The sequence below is a fragment of the Mchenga conophoros genome, linkage group LG23 (genome assembly GCF_057382185.1).
Source record: "Mchenga conophoros isolate Kocher_MC1m ecotype Shallow Benthic linkage group LG23, M_conophoros_male_GT1.1, whole genome shotgun sequence".
In the NCBI taxonomy this organism is placed as follows: domain Eukaryota; kingdom Metazoa; phylum Chordata; class Actinopteri; order Cichliformes; family Cichlidae; genus Mchenga; species Mchenga conophoros.
Genome location: NC_140547.1, coordinates 33,426,280 through 33,447,872, shown reverse-complemented (window position 1 = coordinate 33,447,872; position 21,593 = coordinate 33,426,280). Strand labels below are relative to the sequence as shown.

Genomic DNA, 21,593 nt, shown 5'->3' with positions numbered 1-21,593 from the left:
AGATTACTGTTAAAAAGAAGAGCATTTTGGATTCATACACTAGAAATTGAAGAATTGAAGAATGAATGTTGAGCTGCTTCCTGTAGCCTATTATAATAACCGCCTACTGGGATTTCCATTTTATGGATGCCCCTTTCACGGATTAAATTTGATGCCATTCAATTTAAACATTGTGCATTTTGCTCACTCGTATAGACTCGGTTGACTGCACAGGGTCAGAATGTTATTCTGTATATGAGTTTGCATTTATTGTACATTTGTACATCTATTTATACAAACTGCTCAAATATATTTTAATGAACAGCTTCGTACTAATGTTTTTTTAGGCACGTTTGCCATTGTTCCCCTTATTGTAAGTATTGTAAGAGTTTTAACTGCAGATGATGAAACCTGACTTTTTTTTTTTCTTGGATCACATTCCAGTGTGGTTAACCTCGAGATGTTTGTTGTCAAACAATTGTGTGTAGCTTTTGTTGATCCTCACGTGCACTAAAAATGCATAAATTTTGTCCAGCTAAAAATACTAAGCAGAACAATAAATCCATTCAGTTTGTTCTTATATTGTCATAAATTAGCCTCTGATACAGGCTTTGAGACTTGGAATCGGTCTCTGTGCTACTTGTATCTTTTATCCAATGTGTCTTTAAGTGTCTTGCTCAGCAAAAAAAAAATCTATCAGATCCATTTTTTGTATGTATTTTTGTAGCTAATCCAAATATGTATCAAGATCCCACAAATACTCGAAATATAAAGAGACATGTAACAGCAGACTGAATATGGAGCCTGGCTTTAAACACTGACAGCAAAACTGTCAAGAAAGAAAATAAATCCTGATCCACTGTTGTGCAGGAGATAAATTCAAGAGCAGCTTCCTCCAACGCCTTTCTGCACTCAAAGAATCAGAGTGTTTATATGCAACAATATGCATTATCGTACCTAAAAAAGGCTGCTGTATTTACCAGCATTAAGACATTCAATAGAACAGAGACATAAAGAAGAAAGTGAATCATAGTTTGCTGACTGCAAATGCACACAAAAGGGATTTGGTTTGCCTTTTCACATTTCCTTCCCCTAGATCCTAGCTACTTTTTCCAAACTAGGCCCCGCTCCTGTGCATGCCACACATTGGGTCTGTATAAGCAGGCAGATGGCCTGGTTAGATTTTTCACTTGACGCCTGTGCTTGTGTCTCTGCCGCTGGTTGGGTGAATGGAGGCCATCTGGGATTGGCCAGGGCTTCTGTGAATGGAGCTGGGGAGCGCCATTCAGCACTGTGGACAGCTCCATGGTGCTGAACCGACTGACTGTCAGAGGCAGCTCTTAACCGGGCACCCATTACAGCCCACATTAACCTCGCCGTGCTCTGTCAGGAGATGTTAAACGATCAAACAGTAGAGCCAACGCGAGGCCGTTTGCTTGTGTGTGTGTGTGTGTGTGTGTGCGGATATGGAGATAAGCAAACAGCAGCGGGAAGGAGACTTCCGGCACATTAGGCAGGGAAACCACCTCTTGACTGTAATGAAACACTCTTGATATGGAGTGGGGCAGTGGTGGTGAACACCTGGCAGACTGCAGCAACACACAAACACACACACGGGGATCCTAGAGTTGTTTGCATAAGGTGCCTGCCTCATTCCTGATCATTAAAGTGTTAGAAGGCCATAAAATTGGAGTGTCAACCATGCGGCACAGTGGCCAAAAAAGGGCCGAGGAAGGGTCTGATCTGGCCCTGCTTGATGGCTGGTACATAATTACTCCAATTTTTTGGTCAAATGAGCTGCTAAACATGCTGGCAGCATCTGGAAATTTAAAGCACTTCTAGACTTCAAGTAGTAAAATACTGCTGTGTAGTTCCAAAGACTTACGCGATTTTGATTTCAACTGATTAACAGAACAGACAAAGACAACCTGGGCTGTTAGAAAACGCAGGACTAATTAAATGTGCATTTACTGGGGGGGGGAGCCAATAAGGGAGACCAGAAGACAATGATCAGCAGCGGACTGAGCCACCTGCTCAACCAGGTGAGCTACAAGGGCACCTGTACATTTAAAGAGCAGACACATTGTTTTTGGAGGGGTGGGTAAATTGGACCACTGCATTAAATTATCCAGTGGTCTTACTTAACCATATGCGTTCTCCGGTATTATGAAGTGCACAAGCTTGTAAAAGGGAGGACTGTGGGGATGGGGCGCGCACACACGGCCTCCATCTGCACATTAGCATGGGGCCTAAACACGATGAGGAGATGAATGAACATGAGGCCCGGAGCCGGGAGTCTCCTTGAATCTGTCACCCGTCTCCATGGCGACAAGAGGAGGAGGAGGAGGAGGACCACAAACTGGCATCTATCCGGGCCCAAATCAACAGATGGCCACCACCACATCACCCCCCTCTCCCCAACACCCTCCCACCCCATCCCTTTTGTTTGTTTGTTTGTTTGTTTGTTTCCTCTCTTTTCTTGCAGGTTTTATTTGTTTGTTTGCAGCCTACCTTGCACTGCTCCATGCACGTCCTCACCGAATATGCCCCCGGCTCGTATTTTTGAGTGAGGAGCTCAAAGTCCTCGTATTTCTCCTGGGCGTGCTGGTCGTAGCGCTGGTACGCCTGGACGCACAGACTGCAGCGGTTCGCGTCGCCGTCGCCGAGCGCGTCGAGGCTGCAGTTCAAATTGTCCGGACTCGTCGAGCCGTACAACAAATCCAGCAGGGAGTAGGAGTTACAAAAGGAAAGGTACAAATTGCTCATATTTACAGCCCGCGTCCCCTCTCTGTCGGAAAGGCCCCTGCACAACTCGTCGGCATCCAAGAAAGTAAAGCAGTCGTTAGATAAACTATCCCGGTGGCAAGTTTCGAGCCGCCACAAATGTTTGGTAGAGTTTCCTATAAAAATATCATCTGGGTTTCCTCTGAGGCTGCTGTGTGCTGAGTATGTCTGAGGTGACAAAGGGTGGGTGGATGCGAACTTGTCCCGGGTCCGGGCCAGCGTGGCCTCGGCGCAGAACCACAGGTGATCAGAGAGGAGGATGGTTAAGAACAAGAGGGATGCCAAGGACAGTCGCCATCTCTGCGCCCTCTCTGAGTCGGTGAATGGCTTTTGGTTGTCGCGGGGGGGCTCTAGCCAGATTTGGAAGCCGTCGTCATCTTCTTGCTGCCAACACGTCCCAGCACCCCTGGTCATATTTTGGGAACCGGCCGACTCCACCGTGGGGGCTCCTCTGCCGCAACAGTCATTGACGTCGGGTCCGCTTCGCGTTTTCCTCCCCTCAAGTGTCGGGCGGTGGGTTGTCCCGGCTTGCCTTTGCTATCAGCGGTAATTCCCATTAAAAGGAGCGTGGGTCGGTTGGGAAATCAAACGCTGGCGACCACGGGCCGCATCCTCCATGGCTGACCGGTGAAGCCGCTGTCCTCCCGCCCGCCCGCCCCGAGCTCTCCTCCGCGCCGCGCCGCTCCGCTCCTCTGCGTAGCCTCGACTCCGTTTTTAGAAACACTTCCCGACGCGTTTACGTTTCCCCCGGCCTCGGTCGTGCAGGGACAAAGGCGCTATCCTCTTCCAACATGGCGAAGCTGTATGCCTTTGTGTCGGCGGATGGGCCTACAGCCTGTGACAGACCTCTTTTTTTTTCTTTTTCAAGCCCTCACCATCCTCAGCTCGCTGCCGTTGTCAAGTTGCCGCCATGTTCGCTAAGAGATGCTGTGTGTTTGCTGGAAGCTGGATAAAGGCGGCGACGATAACGGGCGGCATTTCCGGTCACGCCGCTCAAAATAAAGGCTCGTTTTAGTCGTTCCTAGTGATTCGTTTTAACAGCTTTCCCGCTTTTTAGACATTCATGACACGCGATGCTTCCAAAATGAGGGTTTTTTGTTTTATTTTTAAGGCTACTGATTTTTTTTAAAAAATGTTTATAAATCAACACAACTTAAAAAAAACCCAAACAATAAATTAATTAATGAATGAAAACAAGAAATAAAGAAGTAAAATTAATTTAAAAAATAAAGTCTTCTGCCTTGGATCCACTTTAAATTTATTCTGGAAGCCTTCAACCACACATTCGATCGTGGGCGATCGTGGCTCAAGAGTTGGCAGTTCGTCTTGTAATCGCAAGGTTGCCGGTTCGAGCCCCGGCTCGGACAGTTTCGGTCGTTGTGTCCTTGGGCAAGACACTTCACCTGCCGCCTACTGGTGAGGGGCCGATATGGCGCGATATGGCAGCCTCGCTTCTGTCAGTCTGGCTGCCCCAGGGCAGCTGTGGCTGCAGCTGTGGCTACAACTGTAGCTTGCCTACACCAGTGTGTGAGAGTGAATGAATCGTGGAATTGTAAAATATTCCATTATTATTCAGAAAATCTTAAACTACCAATACCCAACCTCTTTATTTAAATGAAATGAAGCAGGAAAAGAATGTTTCAAGCAAAATAATGAAAGTCAAAAAAATAACACAATAATTTGAAAAGTTATTTAACAAACCAAGGCACAATCATATTATTATTATTATCATTATTAGTAGTAGTACATTACAAATACAGAATATCACATTTAAACGTTGAAACCTAGCATGTGTTTTATTTTGTCGGTAATTTCGATTAACATCCGGTATGGTGCTACTTAATTAACGCGATTTGACCAAACATCTTCAGCTCTGACGTTATGCGCGCGCACCACAGTCGCCGCATCTCTCTGTGCAAGGGCGCATCAAGTCAAACAGACCGTGCCAAAATTTCACCAGAAATATTCGAAGTGTGACTTCAGAATTAAAGCTCTGAAATGAAACTCTTTAAAGAAAAGAATATTGCTGGGCATAAAATTCATAGGAATGTAACTAAATAAATATAAGTATAGGGACTTAGCATTTTATGTGTGAGTGTTCTGTATCAATTATAAGTCGTTCAGAAGCTTTTCTGAAAACTATTTTATTTCTTATTGGACTGGACGTTTCAGACAGGTTGGTCACGTGGTTTTTATCCTCTGACAAGAACCCGCTGACATGTGTCTTAAGGCTAAACCGCCAACAAAAAACTCTAAAGCCTACTAAAACACACAGTAAACAAATAATGAAAAAAGCTAACTGAACTTGGTTGTAGCTTTTAATTCAGAATACATTAATAACTGATCTTTTTTGTCTAAACCTCTAACTTATCGATGACTTATTGGTGCCTTTGTTCTCAGTATGTTTATGCTCTACTTCACTAGAGTAGCTTTGCATTATTAAGCATCAAAGCAAGTGGTTCATCTATTGTCTTGTAGCTACTCTCCTGTAAGCCAACTTTCTTCTTTTTTTTAAATTATTTTATTTTTTGCTTTTAAATTAAACACATCATGCTTATACAGATTCAACTGAGGACAATTACTACATTTAGCAGTTGTGAACTTATAAGCATGGAAAAAAAGAAGAAAAAAGAGGAAGAAAAGAATTATAGCAATATTAACTAAATAAAGAGTAAAATAAAATAAAATAAGAAAATTCATGCGGGGTGTGAGGCATGAATTATGATCAGTTAATTTTTAAGAATTCTAGAAATGGCTGCCAAATTGTACAAAAACTCGCCAGGTTCCCCTTTCTATCAAATCTTATCTGTTCCCCCCTGGCCACAGACACCATCTCATTAAGCCACCTTTTAAAACACGGGGCCGAAGAAGACCGCCACTGTAAAAGAATAAGTTTCTTTGCCACCAGCATACCCGTTTTAACTATCTGTTTTTGTGAAAAGGAAAAAGATTCGATTGATGCAAATGATCCATAGCCAGTGTACCATCAAGTGGTACCTTTTTCCTAAATTGGTTTGAAAACCACGTAAAAATTTGGCTCCAAAAAGTTTTCAAGACAGGGCAATGCCAAAATACAGGGAGTGCAGAATTATTAGGCAAGTTGTATTTTTGAGGAATAATTTTATTATTGAACAACAACCATGTTCTCAATGAACCCAAAAAACTCATTAATATCAAAGCTGAATGTTTGTGGAAGTAGTTTTTAGTTTGTTTTTAGTTTTAGCTATTTTAGGGGGATATCTGTGTGTGCAGGTGACTATTACTGTGCATAATTATTAGGCAACTTAACAAAAAACAAATATATACCCATTTCAATTATTTATTTTTACCAGTGAAACCAATATAACATCTCCACATTCACAAATATACATTTCTGACATTCAAAAACAAAACAAAAACAAATCAGCGACCAATATAGCCACCTTTCTTTGCAAGGACACTCAAAAGCCTGCCATCCATGGATTCTGTCAGTGTTTTGATCTGTTCACCATCAACATTGCGTGCAGCAGCAACCACAGCCTCCCAGACACTGTTCAGAGAGGTGTACTGTTGTCCCTCCTTGTAAATCTCACATTTGATGATGGACCACAGGTTCTCAATGGGGTTCAGATCAGGTGAACAAGGTGGCCATGTCATTAGTTTTTCTTCTTTTATACCCTTTCTTGCCAGCCACGCTGTGGAGTACTTGGACGCGTGTGATGGAGCATTGTCCTGCATGAAAATCATGTTTTTCTTGAAGGATGCAGACTTCTTCCTGTACCACTGCTTGAAGAAGGTGTCTTCCAGAAACTGGCAGTAGGACTGGGAGTTGAGCTTGACTCCATCCTCAACCCGAAAAGGCCCCACAAGCTCATCTTTGATGATACCAGCCCAAACCAGTACTCCACCTCCACCTTGCTCGGCGTCTGAGTCGGACTGGAGCTCTCTGCCCTTTACCAATCCAGCCACGGGCCCATCAAGACTCACTCTCATTTCATCAGTCCATAAAACCTTAGAAAAACCAGTCTTGAGATATTTCTTGGCCCAGTCTTGACGTTTCAGCTTGTGTGTCTTGTTCAGTGGTGGTCGTCTTTCAGCCTTTCTTACCTTGGCCATGTCTCTGAGTATTGCACACCTTGTGCTTTTGGGCACTCCAGTGATGTTGCAGCTCTGCAACTGGTGGCAAGTGGCATCTTGGCAGCTGCACGCTTGACTTTTCTCAGTTCATGGGCAGTTATTTTGCGCCTTGGTTTTTCCACACGCTTCTTGCGACCCTGTTGACTATTTTGAATGAAACGCTTGATTGTTCGATGATCACGCTTCAGAAGCTTTGCAATTTTGAGACTGCTGCATCCCTCTGCAAGATATCTCACTATTTTTGACTTTTCTGAGCCTGTCAAGTCCTTCTTTTGACCCATTTTGCCAAAGGAAAGGAAGTTGCCTAATAATTATGCACACCTGATATAGGGTGTTGATGTCATTAGACCACACCCCTTCTCATTACAGAGATGCACATCACCTAATATGCTTAATTGACCCAGTATGAACCTTCCAGATCCCTCAGGTCATCTGGATCCGGTCTTTTATCAGTTCCCAGAGTCAGAACCAGACACGGAGAAGCTGCATTCAGCTTTTATGCTCCTTATATCTGGAACAAACTCCCAGAAAGCCTCAGATCAGCTGAAACACTCAGTTTATTTAAATCCAGGTTGAAGACTCACCTGTTCTCAGCTGCATTTGAATAAAGCACCAAATCCACACTTTTAAGCTTAAATTTCAAAACTTACATTAACTACTGATTTTATCTGTTTTGATTTTATATACTGTTTTGTTAGTTAGTTAGTTAGTTAGTTAGTTAAGTGGGTTTAGAGCTCTGGGTAGCTCCCCAGCTGGGTCTAGACTGGGTCTAGAGAGTATTTTAAATTCAGGGAATTTAAAATAGAAAGTAGCTCGTCCACAGAAGGACTGGTAGCTCCCCTTACGATAAGGGTTCAGATCGCACGAACAGGTGTGAATGTGAATGTGTGTGTTTAGTTAGTTAGTTTGTTTGCTTGTTTTAATCAATTTTAAATCATGCTTTTTTTTGTTTTTGTTTCTAATGTCTCTGTAAAGCACTTTGAATCACCTTGTTGCTGAATTGTGCTATACAAATAAATTTGCCTTGCCTTGCCTTGCCTTAATTGGTAGTAGGCTTTCGAGCCTATACAGCTTGGAGTAAGACAACACGCATGAAGAGGATGATGTGGACAAAATACTCATTTGCCTAATAATTCTGCACTCCCTGTAGATGTGCAAGGGAACCTTCACCGATATTACATCTATCACATAAGGAGGATACAGAATTATAGATCCGGTTAAGTTTAAGTTTAGAAAAATGTAATCTGTGAATGACTTTAAACTGGATTAATTTATATCTGGCATTTATTGAGCCTTTCTGAATAGTGGACAAACAGTTTGACCATTGGTCCTCAGACAGAGGAACACCGAGGTCTTCAGCCCATGTACTCTTAATTCGATCAGAATCAACTGGGATTATAAAGCACTTGACAAACTGAGATATCAGATGTTTAAAGTCTGCTTTCCGAATTATATCAAAGTAAGTATGACTTAGTGGCTTCAGTGGAAAGTCTAAAAAGTTTCGTTGAACAAAATTCCTTATTTGAAGATAACGAAAAAAATGTGATTGAGGTAACTGAAACTTTTGTTGAAGTTGAAGGAAAGACACAAATTTGTCATCTATATATAAGTCCTCAATGCATTTCAATCCCTTGCCAACTTTCTTCTGATTGGCCAATTCTTGCAAAAAGCAGGTCAGAACCATAGCTGGACTGGCCATCGGCCCCCCTGGCAAATGCTGATTTTTCGTTTTTATGGGCCAATGATTTTTGATTTTTTTTGTAGTAACGGTATAAACAATGAAAGGTGCTGAAAGGTGCCAGATGCTGGCAGATGTGTAAAAATAACTCAATTGTTTGGTGGTGGCTATGGCAGAGCTTCAACAGAGTCCAGCAGGTGGATGAGGGAAAGGGGAGGCAGGAGGAGGAGAGAGCCAAGGCGGCTGCCGGTGCGAGTGTCAGGTGAACTGAACTTCAGGTAAGAAGTTATGACCTGCAGTCTATCTGGGTCAGATATAAACCAACTTTAGGTGTAGTTTATTTTCGTTGTGCTGACTTTTTACAGTCAGTTACAATAACTCGTACTGTGTACTAGCTAGCATGACAGAGCTTACATAGAGCTGCTGGGTGGGTGCAATGATGTTACTGATAGTGAACTTTATTTCATTCATAAGGTTAGTTAGTAGAGTTGCCAACCGTCCCTTAAAAAATGGAATCGTCCGGTATTCAGGGAAAATATTACGGGTTTCGTATTGAGCCGAAAAGGAGCACAGTTTGTCCCGGACTTCAGCTAGAATGGAAAAAGACACAAAGCTGGATTTATTCTGCGTCTTTACGCTGTCAGCTGTTTCTTCTTCTCTCATTCTCTCCCCCTCCCTCTCCTGTTTCTACTTCAATCGTGAAACTGATCAATGATCAGCTGATCGGCTTTTCTCTCTTGTTTGTTTATCACCCACTTTGCGCCAGAAAGAGGAAACCAGCGGATGTCGCGCTAAACAACAGCAGCACGTTTAAGCTTGATCAGCTGTTGTTAGAATTTATTTGATATTAATTTCTAGTATCAGCTGATGTTTGCTGGAGCCACAGCTGTAAAAGCTGCTGGTCATGGTATCAGTTTGGATATGTGATGAGAGGGAAACATGAAGATGAAACCAGGAGATGCCCTTACTGAATCATCAGAGCTGAACAGGTGATGGAGAAACAGGTTTACCTTTATAGGTGGTTTGAATGAGTTTAAGGGAAGTTATGAACTGTTTCTGAGAAATAACACCAAGATCCTTTTCGGTGTAGCTGACAGCTGGTAACTGTGCAGGGGTGGGTCTAGCAAAGTTCTGTCAGGGGGCCATGTAGGGCATTAACAGGGAAAGGGGGGCACAAGGAAATACTTTTCTTTCTTATTCTCATTTAAAATGTCTCGCTTTTATTAAATAATTATCTGAATCTTACAACCAAAGTTTTTATCTGACATAAAATGTATAGAAGTCATACATATACCAACAAGACAGTGTACATGACTGTCACAACAGCGTCTGTTTTCATTCAAAGGCTTTATGGCTTTTCCTATAATTTTCCTGGTGGGCTGGTCTCTAGTCAAAATGCCCGGGCCGATTTTTTGTCCCAGTCCAGCCCTGGTCAGAACAGCAAACCGTCTGTGCTCACAGCTGTAGCTGTATGTGTGCTTGACCTGACCATATTAGGGATCTGCTTTCTATGACATCATACGCATGTGTCTACATTTTTTTTCTTCTTAATCAAACCACACATTACTCTGTGCTCTATAGTTTGTATTTACCCAAACCTATTTTGGCTGCTCCCTTATTCACAAGGATTCACCACAGTGCACATTTGATTGGGCAGACTTTTACACTGGATGCTTTGTCCAGACACAAGGCGTGTCTCCTAATTTACCTACTAGCAGTCAAATGCCATCCATAGGAAGCACCAACCCGAGCTTGATTTACTGCCGTGTTTGGCTGTTACTTTCACTGAGGGCAGGCCGTACTAATTGCAGACTCATACAAACCCTCCCTGCAGCCGTGAACCTCTGTTTGGTCTTATTACTAGCTCATTAACTTCCCCTGAGTGCGTGCAGTACTGGTGGTCCAGGAGTTGCTTCCAAACCATTTGTCTTCTGCTTCTGTCCTGGGTGCTGCTGCTGGTAGCAGCTCTCCAAAAGCTGCAGCCAGCCTAATGAGAGCATTTATCCCATTAGGGACATCATATTTCAGCAATGCTGGATTTACAGCAGATGTTTGCATCTCCAGATCGTCGGGACTGATAATCTGCTCCTGTGAGTCCTTTTAGGGGACCAACGGCAGCACTTTGTACTCACAAAACTGCACAAGGAAAAAGAGCTGGTTGAGTACCTCTAATTAAAGCCTGTCACTCAAACGCTCACTCAGCATCACCTGGAAATAGTGCAGAGTGGGCGTTGGGTTACAGAGTGCACATTGAAGTACATAATATTTTTTTAACTACTAATGAAGACAGTTTTTATCTCTTATTTTGACAAATTTGGCAGAAGACTGCTGAAAAACATGCCTTAATCTTTATCAATATCTTAAGCATAGAATTTTAATCGCAAAACTATGCAACAACTCTACAGGGAATCTAACAACGTGTTAACAACAGGCCATTATTCACAGTATATGATTAGGAAGAGGTGTCTCATCACTTATACTTTAAAAATGTATTCATGCGGCATTTACACATAACAAAGCCCAGGGCGCCACAGGCAGCTGCCTGCACCTTAGAGATGATGCTAATGAAGGTTAGAACATATCAAAGACTCCCAAGACTCATCAGTGACATTTTTGAAGGCAGGAAAACATGGCCACATCTTTGTTGGAGGGCCTTGAGCTGAGCCAATTTTAACGTACCCCCCGTGTGGTCCCTTGTTGAAGAGCTGAGGCAAAGGCCATCGCTTCACACAGATGTTGTCTTTAAGAAAATTATTAACAAATTGTATTTCAAACCCCTTCAGGATTATTTATTAGAGTCGTACTTCATACATAATGACACAAGAGCACAAAAAACAGGAACAGTTCAAGACATTTTTCTTACATTAAAGGACACCACGTGAAATTGTCTTCACTTGTCATGAACACGCAACGACCTCCAGGGTGAAAATTGAAGGCCATGTGAAAGTGCCAAAAACTACAGTTCCTCTAAAGCCACGTGGCACTTGTTCCAAAAGCAAATCAATCCCAAAGATGAATATAGCTGCTGTGATGCCTCAACATTAGCATCTGGCTATCACTTTTGTGGAGCCAGAAGTTACTGTACTTGGACAAAAGGAAGACGTTTTTAGCTAATGGTAGCAGGCTGTATTCACAAACACACAAGTAGCAGGCTAATAAAACCGAAGCACAAACTTTGATAGTTTGCACCACAGAGCAGGTTGTATTACCTGTCACATCTTTCTATTACAAAGGGCACAGACAGTAACACGCAAACACAAGTCCAATTAATGAAAGTGAGACGGTAGCAGATGGCTTGTATCTGGACACCTCTAATTCAAGTATCCAAATGAATTGATTATATTAAATTTATATAAAAATTTTCTACTAGGATGTGGTAATTCTGTAAAGTTGGGCATTTTAACATGGGCGTCAGTGTGGACTTTTGGAGCCAGCATCAAATGGCCATTAGAGGAACTGTAGTTTTCGGCATTTTCACTCCAGCTTAATCTTTAAACCCTGGATGTTGCCTCTTGGTAACTCGCCATAAACTTCAAATCTAAAATTTATAACTCTACATTATTAAAAATCATGCTTTCAGCCTGGTGCACAAAGTGTTTGGGTCTCTATGGATACTCTTTCCCTCTATGACAACTGAACAGGAGGTAAATGTTTCAGTAACTCACCAGCCATATGGGTAAGACGTGACACATATAGCTATCGCCAAAAACTTCATTCATGTATGTAACTGAAAGAATCCTGCTGCTGGTTCCTTTTGGAGCAATATTATTATCTGGAAAATAATGTGGCTTGCTGTGAACTTTAGATACCAATGAGTAAAAATCGCAGTGGCCATGCACATCTTTCATTTACAGTCTATGATCATGTTGAGTGTCTTCTTAGGCTCTGGAGGGAAAGCTCCAAACGTAACTGGCTAAACAACCTCAGATTTGATGTTTTCCCAATGGGTTTGGAGAAAATGGATATTTAGAGGCTAAGGTCGATCAAATCAAGTACACTGTGGAATCATGGGAAACACGAGTCAGTTTTTCCAGGTTCAATTTGAACCATTATTTTCTTAATCTCTCTCTCACAAGTCCGTCAGCTTAGCTAAAGTGAAACATGAAACCACTGGAGCGCCCCTTCACAATGGACAGATTATTATGGCAGAGCATTCCCTTGCTGCTGCTCTCTAATGTGGATCATTCACCGAAATTACTGTCAGAATTAAACCTTCCATTTCTGGTTAATTGGCAAGTCTCCTTTCTGCTGCAGAAACAGTTTTAATAACTGCTTGGCTAAAAATCTGAAAGAAGGAAGGACCGACCCCCATCCCCATTCTCCCAAAAAGCATCTGAACCCTTCATAATGATTCTGAGTTTGGAAATTGAAAAACCAGTCAGCAGCCTATTCATTTAAAATTAATAATAAGCTGTCTCGTTAAGAACACAAAAGACAAAACTCACAGAAACTGAAAACCCTGAGAATTAGTGTCGTTGGAGTTTTCATGCTGTAGATTTTATTAAAGAGTTTATTCCTAATCGTATTAGGAACAAATTAAAAATGCTGAGTGCCCATTTAAATGTACTAGAGCCTCTTCAAGCCAGATATTCAGTGTCATTCATCACATGCCCTGCTTTGATTGAATCAGTCACCCATGTCTCTTTTACTATCTTAAACTTCCTCCTAAAGCAGCGCCTCAGAGTTCTCAAATCCAGAAGTCTTGTTGCCTCTGCAATAATAACATGTGAAACGCCTTCCTCCAGCTCTTCCACCACTTTTCCTCCATGGTAACGAAACTCCAATGCCCTGGTGTCCAGGCAGGTGGCAGGTATGGCACTTTTAGGGTCTCCTATGTCAGCAAATCTGTCCATATATGCTGTGAACGGTCTGAACATGCTGGTTGGAAGGTCATCCCAGCCGTAGCGTCCCTCCACCTGCGTGACATTCACCTCGTTTGCTGCGTCTGCGCTGCTGATCCTGTTGAACACTTCCCGCAGCTGCTGCTCGTCTGTGTCAACAAAGTAGCTGTCACCATAGTTGTCGTACTCCTTGGCAAAGTGCTCCCTGGTGGAAGGCGACATGTGGATCATGTGGCGGGGTTGCCATGGAACCACCTCCTTCTGGTCCAGGCACTCCAGCAGCCAGGTGGCCCAAACTATGTCATGCTGGTTGGATGAAATCAGGTTCTTCACGCGCATGTTCTCCACACCGGCAACCACGCAGTAGGTGTCCCGTCCAGGGTTCTGAACTACAAAACCTCCACACCTAAAGTGGGAATTACATAAAAAATTATTAATTATTAGACACTCAGTCATAACCACCACCTGAAGTTTCTTCCTGTTAAAAAGGAGTTTTTCCTTACCAGTTTTACCAATCGCTTGCTCACAAGGGGTCGTCGGGGTTCTCACTATTCTCTGTATTTTAGGGTCTTTGGCTTCCAAATGAACCCTTTCATGCATGAATTATGACAACCTCAATCAGGATTTTTTTCTTGAGTATTTTTATTCATCTTTAGGCATGAAAAAAAGAGTGACCCCTATGCGTGAAAGGGTTAAAGTACCTTGAGGTGATTATTGTTGTGATATAGCGCTATATAAAGAGAACATTTGAGACTTTCCTCCAACAGCTGGATAGACTCCAACTCTTGGAATCCAGTGGATAATGAAAGTCCTTGTCCTGTTGTTGCCTCTCTAACCAAACTTAAAACACATGGAAAGCTAGTGCTGCTATGCTATAGCTTACCATGGCTGTAGAGCAGAACAAATGATATTGTTTCCAGCTATAGTCCAAGATAGTCGAATTGGAGTCATCTAACTGGTTGAGAACCTTTTGGAATTACAATTCATTTAAGAAAGCGAGGAAGTGCCTCCTGAATGCCAGTGCCACTTGCACCGCCACAGTTCTACTTATCCAGATGTTGTTTACTCAAACATAAACACAGAAAAAGTGATCATAATAACAAAAGTTGAAACAGATGTTCCCTGTTTCTTCACAGGGCTTGGCTAACACACCATTAAAGTCCCTACTGTTAGCTAAAGCAGTAAAGCTGTATCTCTGCCAGGGCTGTCACATGTTTACATTTATTAAAAGTTTATCCATTTACATTTTCTTACAATGTGTCTTCATCCTGTAGACACATTATAAAATGTATTTATTAACAACTTTATTAAAGTGAGAACTCAGCCACGATATCAGCGCTTTACTTTAAGATAGAATTGACTTAATCATAAAAATTTCATTAAAATACTAAATACGTAAGAAAAATGTTGTCTGCCCAAAATTTCTAATTCAGTCATATTTTTTTCTTTAACTAAAATACCAAACTAACATTTACTTTACTAGAAAAAAATAACTTCTGTTACCTGGCCACACCCTTTTCCAGTTCAGACTTGGGATGATCTTCGGTGCCATTCAGGATGCAGAACTCCACGTCCTCAAACATATCTGTTTCCTTGGTCACCCCGGAAAGGTCCTGGGGCTTAAATTGGTCAATGACGCCGATCACTTTCTTGGGTTTGACTGGGAGCTTGCGCTTCTTCTTTTGCGGTTCATCGTTGTCAATGTGAAGGTGCCGAGAGGCAAGTTTCCCAGACGCCTTGCTGCGGAACTGATCCAGCTCTGCCAGTGTCATGCACTGGTACCATTCTTTGTCATCTCGAATCTTCTCAATCCTGGGGAAGCGCAGAGTACAGTTGGTTTTATACATGTCGCTTCCGACTATCTCAGCCGCTTTAACCTGGATGATAACGGAGTTGCAGGGTTCAATGTAGACTTCCGGTTTCTCTGTTCCACACAGGATGGATGCTGGTGGGTTGTTTTTCCGGTAGACCTTCCAGTGTTTGGTGAGCTTTAAACCAAGGTCATACAATTCTTTCATGGTGTAGCCGGAGCCAATGCGGCAAAGGGTATGGAAAACTGAAGGTTTCTCGCCAGGCTCTGGAGCTTCGGCCACAGCACATAAGAAATGGGACATCATGCCACCCCTTCTCCCTTTTCCCCAGTAGCCACCAACAATCAGCAGGTCAAGCTCATCCATCAAGCCATCCACATATTCTGGTTTTATCTTCAGCCAGCCTTCCCCTCGCTTGTCAGGTTTGTAGATGGATAAAGGATCCTTCACCATGATCCCCTCTTCTCTGCTGTCAATAGCATCATTAAGAGCATTCACCACCTCCTGCATGGTTCTGGCTTCAGCCTTTGGCACCAGATGCAGCCTTCCCTTGGCTGGAGTGAAAACTGTCTGAAGAATCTCATGTCGCTTCTTGAGAGTTTCTTTGCCTAACTTCTGATCATTTATTAAAAGCACGTCAAACACACAGAAGCATGTCTGCAACTCTGAGTCATCCATCAGCCTCTTGATGTCAAATTTGCTCCCTTTCTGCATGAAGGTGTCTGCTGCCGGGTTGTATGCCATCATCTCACCATCAAGAATGCAGTTCACCACATTGCTTTTAAAAACATTGTGGATATAAGGCGTCAGTGATCCTTCCAACGGGGATCCTCCAAACTGCTGCGTGTACTCAAAAGCATTTCGGCTGAAGTACTTGTACACATCCCCATCTTTGTGCAGCTGAATGCGCTCTCCATCCAGCTTTGTCTCAATGTAAAAAGTGCTGTTTCCCATCTGTTTCTCCACGTTGCGGATGTTAGCCACAGCTGCCAGCATAGGTTTGAAAGCAGAAAAAAGTCCAATAGAGACTTCACTTAAGGACACGGCTGGATTGTGTAACTGCTGGCACACCTTGTTCAAGTCTGTGTTGACGTTGTAGAGCTCAGCAGCATCTGGGTGGAAAACTTGGAGAACGGTTTCTTTGCTGATCCCGAGCTTCATGTCCTTCAGAATCATTCTAATGAGCCACTTTTGCTCAAGAGCTGAGCTCTGGGTGATGAGGTGCAGCAGACTCTTTTTGACAAGATCTTTCTGCTTGGTGGCATTGCTGGTGGCTACTGAATCCAGGAAGTCGTTGACCTCTTTAATACTGAGATTTCCTTGGCTGGTGCATCGTTTCTTCAGCACAAAATACGCCATGCCAGCAAAGTCTCCAGCTTCTCCTTGGGACGTGGTCGGTGCACGGTAATTCAACAGCTTATTAGCCTCAGGGCCATTCTTTGGGAGGCCTAATACATCAATGTAGAGTTTAGCCAGCATGCTCTCTTTGATGCCATATGCCACTCGCTCTCGTTCAAAAGGCGGGACTATGAGGCGCATGGCAGGATAGAAAGAGTCTGTAGTTTTGGAGTTGTCTTTGTGGAGGGCAGAATGAAATTCCCGCCATTTCTCAACGAAGTACCCAAGGATCTTGGATTTCTCTGGACGGAGTTTGGACTTTTGAATTTTTTCTAATGTGGTACACAAGTGAAGGAAAGGAACCTGAGAAGCAACAGATAACTGACTGGAAGCATCAGTTTTGGAAGTGCTGTCCATGGTGAAATCTGTAAGACCAGTTAAAAGAAAGAAAAAGTCTGCTCAGTTTAGCCCTTCCTTGAATTCCTCTATTTACCAGCATTTAACAAATTAAATGAGTCATTTGAGAAATTAGTTATTCAACAACAACAACAAAAAGAAACAGATTCTTTTAATAATACAACTTTAAAAGAGGGAATTAAATCTGGTACCACATGTGAGGACTTAATGCTTTCCCCATTTTGTGTGAAGCTGAATATATACTTTTAGACATTCAGACAAAACAAGATGAAGCCAAGACTTGACATGCTCAGGAGCGCAACAATCCAGTATCTAGACTAGATGTTGACAAGTCCAACACACACACACACACAAACAAAAAACAAAAAAAAACACTGAATGTCAGTGATAATGAGCCAAACTGTTCCATTTCATCCTGTGGTATTCCATGTTTACTACACCACTCGTCATTAAAGTAAAAGATCAAAAGTTAAAAGATCTTTTGCACTTGCTATGATAACATGTTTAGACTTGATAGCATCACAGAATTCTTGGCTGCACATCCATGATGGGACTGATGACTATGAAGGCAATTTGAGTAGTTGGAGATGATGCATTCAGCATTCAGAAGATTGATACATTGTGGTCATAAAGGGATGGACATTAGTGATGGGACGTTCTGTATCGAGGCTTCGGAGCGTGTGTCGAGTAATGGAGGGGGCGTTTCCGCGAAGCGCGTATCGAGGCTTGCTTCATTTATGGGAGGAGCTCAAAATGATGACGTCCGAAGCCTCGCTGCCCGGCTGTACCACGTGACTGGTTCATGAAGTGGTTCGAACTTTGCCGCGAGATATGACAGCGATATAAACCCCTCAGACTTCATTCAAAAATGTAGGTGTTTGATGGAGAGTTGCGGTTAGTGAGAGTTTGGAGACCGTTTGGAGGTTTATGAGAGTGAGGAAAGTCAGGAGAGAATGGAGCCAGCTAAGAAGAGGAGGATGTCCTCCCCTGTGTGGGAACATTTTGATTTTATTCCTCCCAACAAGGTATGTAAATTTCTACAGAAGATGTATTTTCATAATACTGATGGTGCAATACAATTTATGTTAAGCGGCTTTACTTTTGTACAAGGTGAAGTGTTTGCTATGTGCCAAGGAGCTGGGATATAACAACAAAACCTCATCCATGCTTAGGCACTACAGAGCTTTGCATGAGAATAAGGGGAACACCGATTGTGGAGCAAGACCAGGTGAGCCTTCAAATGCCATGATAATATAGCATGCAGTAATGTTACTAAATGATATAACAATATTATACAACTGTTATAAGTTACGTGTGTGATATTTATATTTGTGCTTTGTCTTTATTGTCTTTCCTCAGAAGAACAATCTCAAATAGATGAAGACCTGGTTAGCATGGTGATTGAGGACTCCCAGCCATTTAGCATTGTGGAGGACAAAGGATTCAAAAGATTTGTTAAATCATTAAATCCTAGCTATGTTCTCCCCACTAAAAAGGTCATAAAAGCAGTGAAAATTTAGTTTTTACAGAATAAAATGTGAACAGGCAGGACTGAGGCTCAGTGTGTAGCTGTCCATACCTCAACGTTACAAAAGCACAACCACTGTCCACACCCCAACCACACCTCACCTCACAGTAAAATGATCATTTCCATTTTAAGCATTTCCAAATAATCATTTCCCATACTGCCACTATAAATATACACAGTATACTGCCACCACTACAATATACATGTTTTACACACTCCTTTTGTTGTTGACATTTACAGGCTGTGTGCAAAATGCCACACTCTTCAAATTCATGCCAGCTATTATTTTTACGTCCAGTAGGTGTCCTGCTAGAGCAAATGAAGCTTCATGAAGCTTCGCGTTGGGGTGAACCAATTGGATGAAAAGCTTCAGTGCTTCATGGGGCTTCATCTGCCCATCACTAATGGACATGGTCAGTGATAACACTCAGATAAGCTGTGGAGTTTAAACAATGGGGCCTAAAGTGGGCCATGAAAATATCCCCTACATTATTACACCATCAGCACCAGCTTGAACCACTGGTACAAGGCAGGATGAATTCATGGCCTCACCAAATTCTAACCCTACCATGCTTGGTTTCAATTCCAGCAGGTCACCTTGACCATGCGTGCATGCCTAAATGCACTTGCTACCATGTGATAAAAAAATGATTGCACATCTTCTCATCACAGTGAGAAATAGTATGTTAATGTGATAGCGGTATTAACTGGTACTTGAAATCAGCAAATATATAAAGCCAAGGTATAAGTTGGAATAAAGCATGACTATAAAAGCGCAATACATTGCTGAAATAAAAACACATTTGTAATAATAATGATAATAATATTACTGCTAATAATAATAATAATTTGTTCTCTCTCACTTTCAATAGAACAACTTGTTTTTAACAACTTGTTTTTTGTAGTTTTTTTTTTTAGCTCAACTACAAAATAAAACTTAATTCAGAAATAAGCAATCAACTTAAACCACTGCTAAATACTTGTGGGTAAAAATAAATTTTAAAATGACTTAACTGCTACTGTAAGTTTACAGGTGCACAATCGCTGATTATTTGTCTGTGAAGGTTCTCAGTCATCCAGGTCATCGTAGTCAAAGGAGCTTGCAAAGAAAAGCGTCTGGACTTCTTTAAGTTACTTGAAGACGTTTCACCTCTCATCCGAGAAGCTTCTTCAGTTCTAAGGTCAAATGGTGGAGAGTCCCAGATATAAACCTAGTGGGAGTAACCCCCCACAGAGGGACAAAAGGACCCCCTGATGATACTCTAATCGCCTGAGCCAAGGTGTGAAACTGGGTGTGGGTCCCAATCAGCCAGAGTTTCGGGTGTGTTCATTGTGAAACCTGGCCCCCCCTTATCATGCGAATTCCTGAGGTCCGATGGCCCAGGATGTGAGTGGGCGTTAAGGCGTCTGGGAAGGGATCTCAAAACTGGATTATAGATGGCAGAGAGTTGGTGTCGTAAACCACCGCCTCTGTTCAAAGATGGTCGCTCACAGTGGACATAGATGGCTTCTTTCACTCCTCTTTCAAACCATCTGTCCTCTTTGTCCAAAATGTGAACATTGGCATCCTCGAAAGAGTGTCCTTTATCCTTAAGATGCAGATGGACTGCTGAGTCTTGTCCTGTGGAGGTGGCCAAACAGCCACTTCACAAGCGCATGGCACAACACAGAAGAGCCACCTCCACAGGACAAGACTCAGCTGTCCATCTGCATCTTAAGGATAAAGGACACTCTTTCAAGGATGCCAATGTTCACATTTTGGACACAGAGGACAGATGGTTTGTGGGGGGATACTCCCACTAGGTTTATATCTGGGACTCTCCACCATTTGACCTTAGAACTGAAGAAGCTTCTCGGATGAGAGGTGAAACGTCTTCAAGTAACTTAAAGAAGTCCAGACGCTTTTCTTTGCAAGCTCCTTTGACAATCGCTGATTATTGTTCCACACAGATCAAACATGCTCTGACATGTCTCACACTGACTATAAACTCGTTAAGCAGCAGACACTCCTACAGAACCGGAAAACTGTCTTTACCTACCTACCTTGTAAGTATTGAGTTAATAATAGCTATATATACTGAGAACTTGATGTCTGGTACAATAAAGAAAAGCCTTTTAAAGTGTTTGAAAAAAGAAGCAATTCCGCTTACGTTTCAAAATAAAAGTACTGTTGTCGTTTCACATTTGTGTTCGTCGGGGCATGTCTGCTCACAATGAGTTCAAGACCCTTAGTGACAAAAGCTAAAACAGATATGAGTCATTTTGTGTTTTAATTATCTGAGTGAAATATTCCGTTCACACAAAGCAAAACGTGAACTAAGCGCATCAAACACTCTGCTAAAGTAATGCCGGTTCCGTTTGAGAGAGTAATGACACATATTAGCAAAAATAGTGAAAAATAAAAGGTTAAAGATTTACCGTGTTTGCTTATATCCTCAAAAACGGCAGTAAAAGACTGATTTTTCTCACCACAAATACATGTTTACGCTTCCTCAAACTTTAGGTGGGGAGCTTCAAAGAAACCCTTCCCATAGAAACCGAAATGGAAACTTGGTTCCTAGAGACAATGTTTCCTTCCTTTGAAAGAATTATGAAAAATAATTACAAATTTTCTAAAAACCCACAGGTTTAGCATTCAAACAGGACAGGAAGCGCATCAAAGGTTTGTTCTCTTGGTAGTGCAAGCAACTGAGAGACGTGAATTATTTCTGAAAACGTGAAACGCCATGTCATTAATAAGACGTATTCATTCATCAAACCGGCTTTTGTCGAAAAGTGTCTCCGTCCTGTATTTAAAGTCACTGCTGTTCAGACACTGTATTCATGGGGTGAGTCATTGGGTGAAAAGCTGTGTTTGTGCAACGCGTGAAAAACAGAGGTCAGAACAGAAGGGGTAGTCCTCCTGGCTTTTATTTGGATTGGTAATCATTTCTACTCTTTATCTTTGTTTTGATTCTTTATTGTGCTTTGTTTTCTAATGTATGTATGTATTTATTTGTTTTATTATTATTATTATTATTATTATTATTATTATTATTATTATTATTATTATTATTATTATTATTATTTGACCTGGTTTGTGGTTTTTCTTCACCGATAAC

The 21,593-nt window shown here is 42.1% G+C and overlaps 2 protein-coding genes across 2 annotated transcripts in view; both read right to left on the bottom strand.

The window, feature by feature from the left end:
- Positions 1–3,396, bottom strand: part of nalf1a (NALCN channel auxiliary factor 1a) — a 49,098-nt gene extending 45,702 nt beyond the window's left edge. The window contains exon 1 of the mRNA XM_085265293.1: positions 2,491–3,396. Within this exon, the coding sequence (XP_085121419.1) occupies positions 2,491–3,177 (687 nt within the window). The 5' untranslated portion in view covers positions 3,178–3,396. The remainder of the gene's footprint in view (positions 1–2,490) is intronic.
- A 6,573-nt stretch (positions 3,397–9,969) lies between these two features.
- On the bottom strand, positions 9,970–21,035 carry lig4 (ligase IV, DNA, ATP-dependent). The gene is made up of 3 exons (XM_085265565.1): positions 20,911–21,035; positions 14,902–16,972; positions 9,970–13,804 (listed from the first exon to the last, which is right to left on the bottom strand). The coding sequence occupies exons 2-3, from the start codon at positions 16,962–16,964 to the stop codon at positions 13,135–13,137; spliced, it is 2,733 nt and encodes a 910-aa protein (XP_085121691.1). The 5' UTR covers positions 16,965–16,972; positions 20,911–21,035; the 3' UTR covers positions 9,970–13,134.
- Positions 21,036–21,593: the final 558 nt, after the last annotated feature.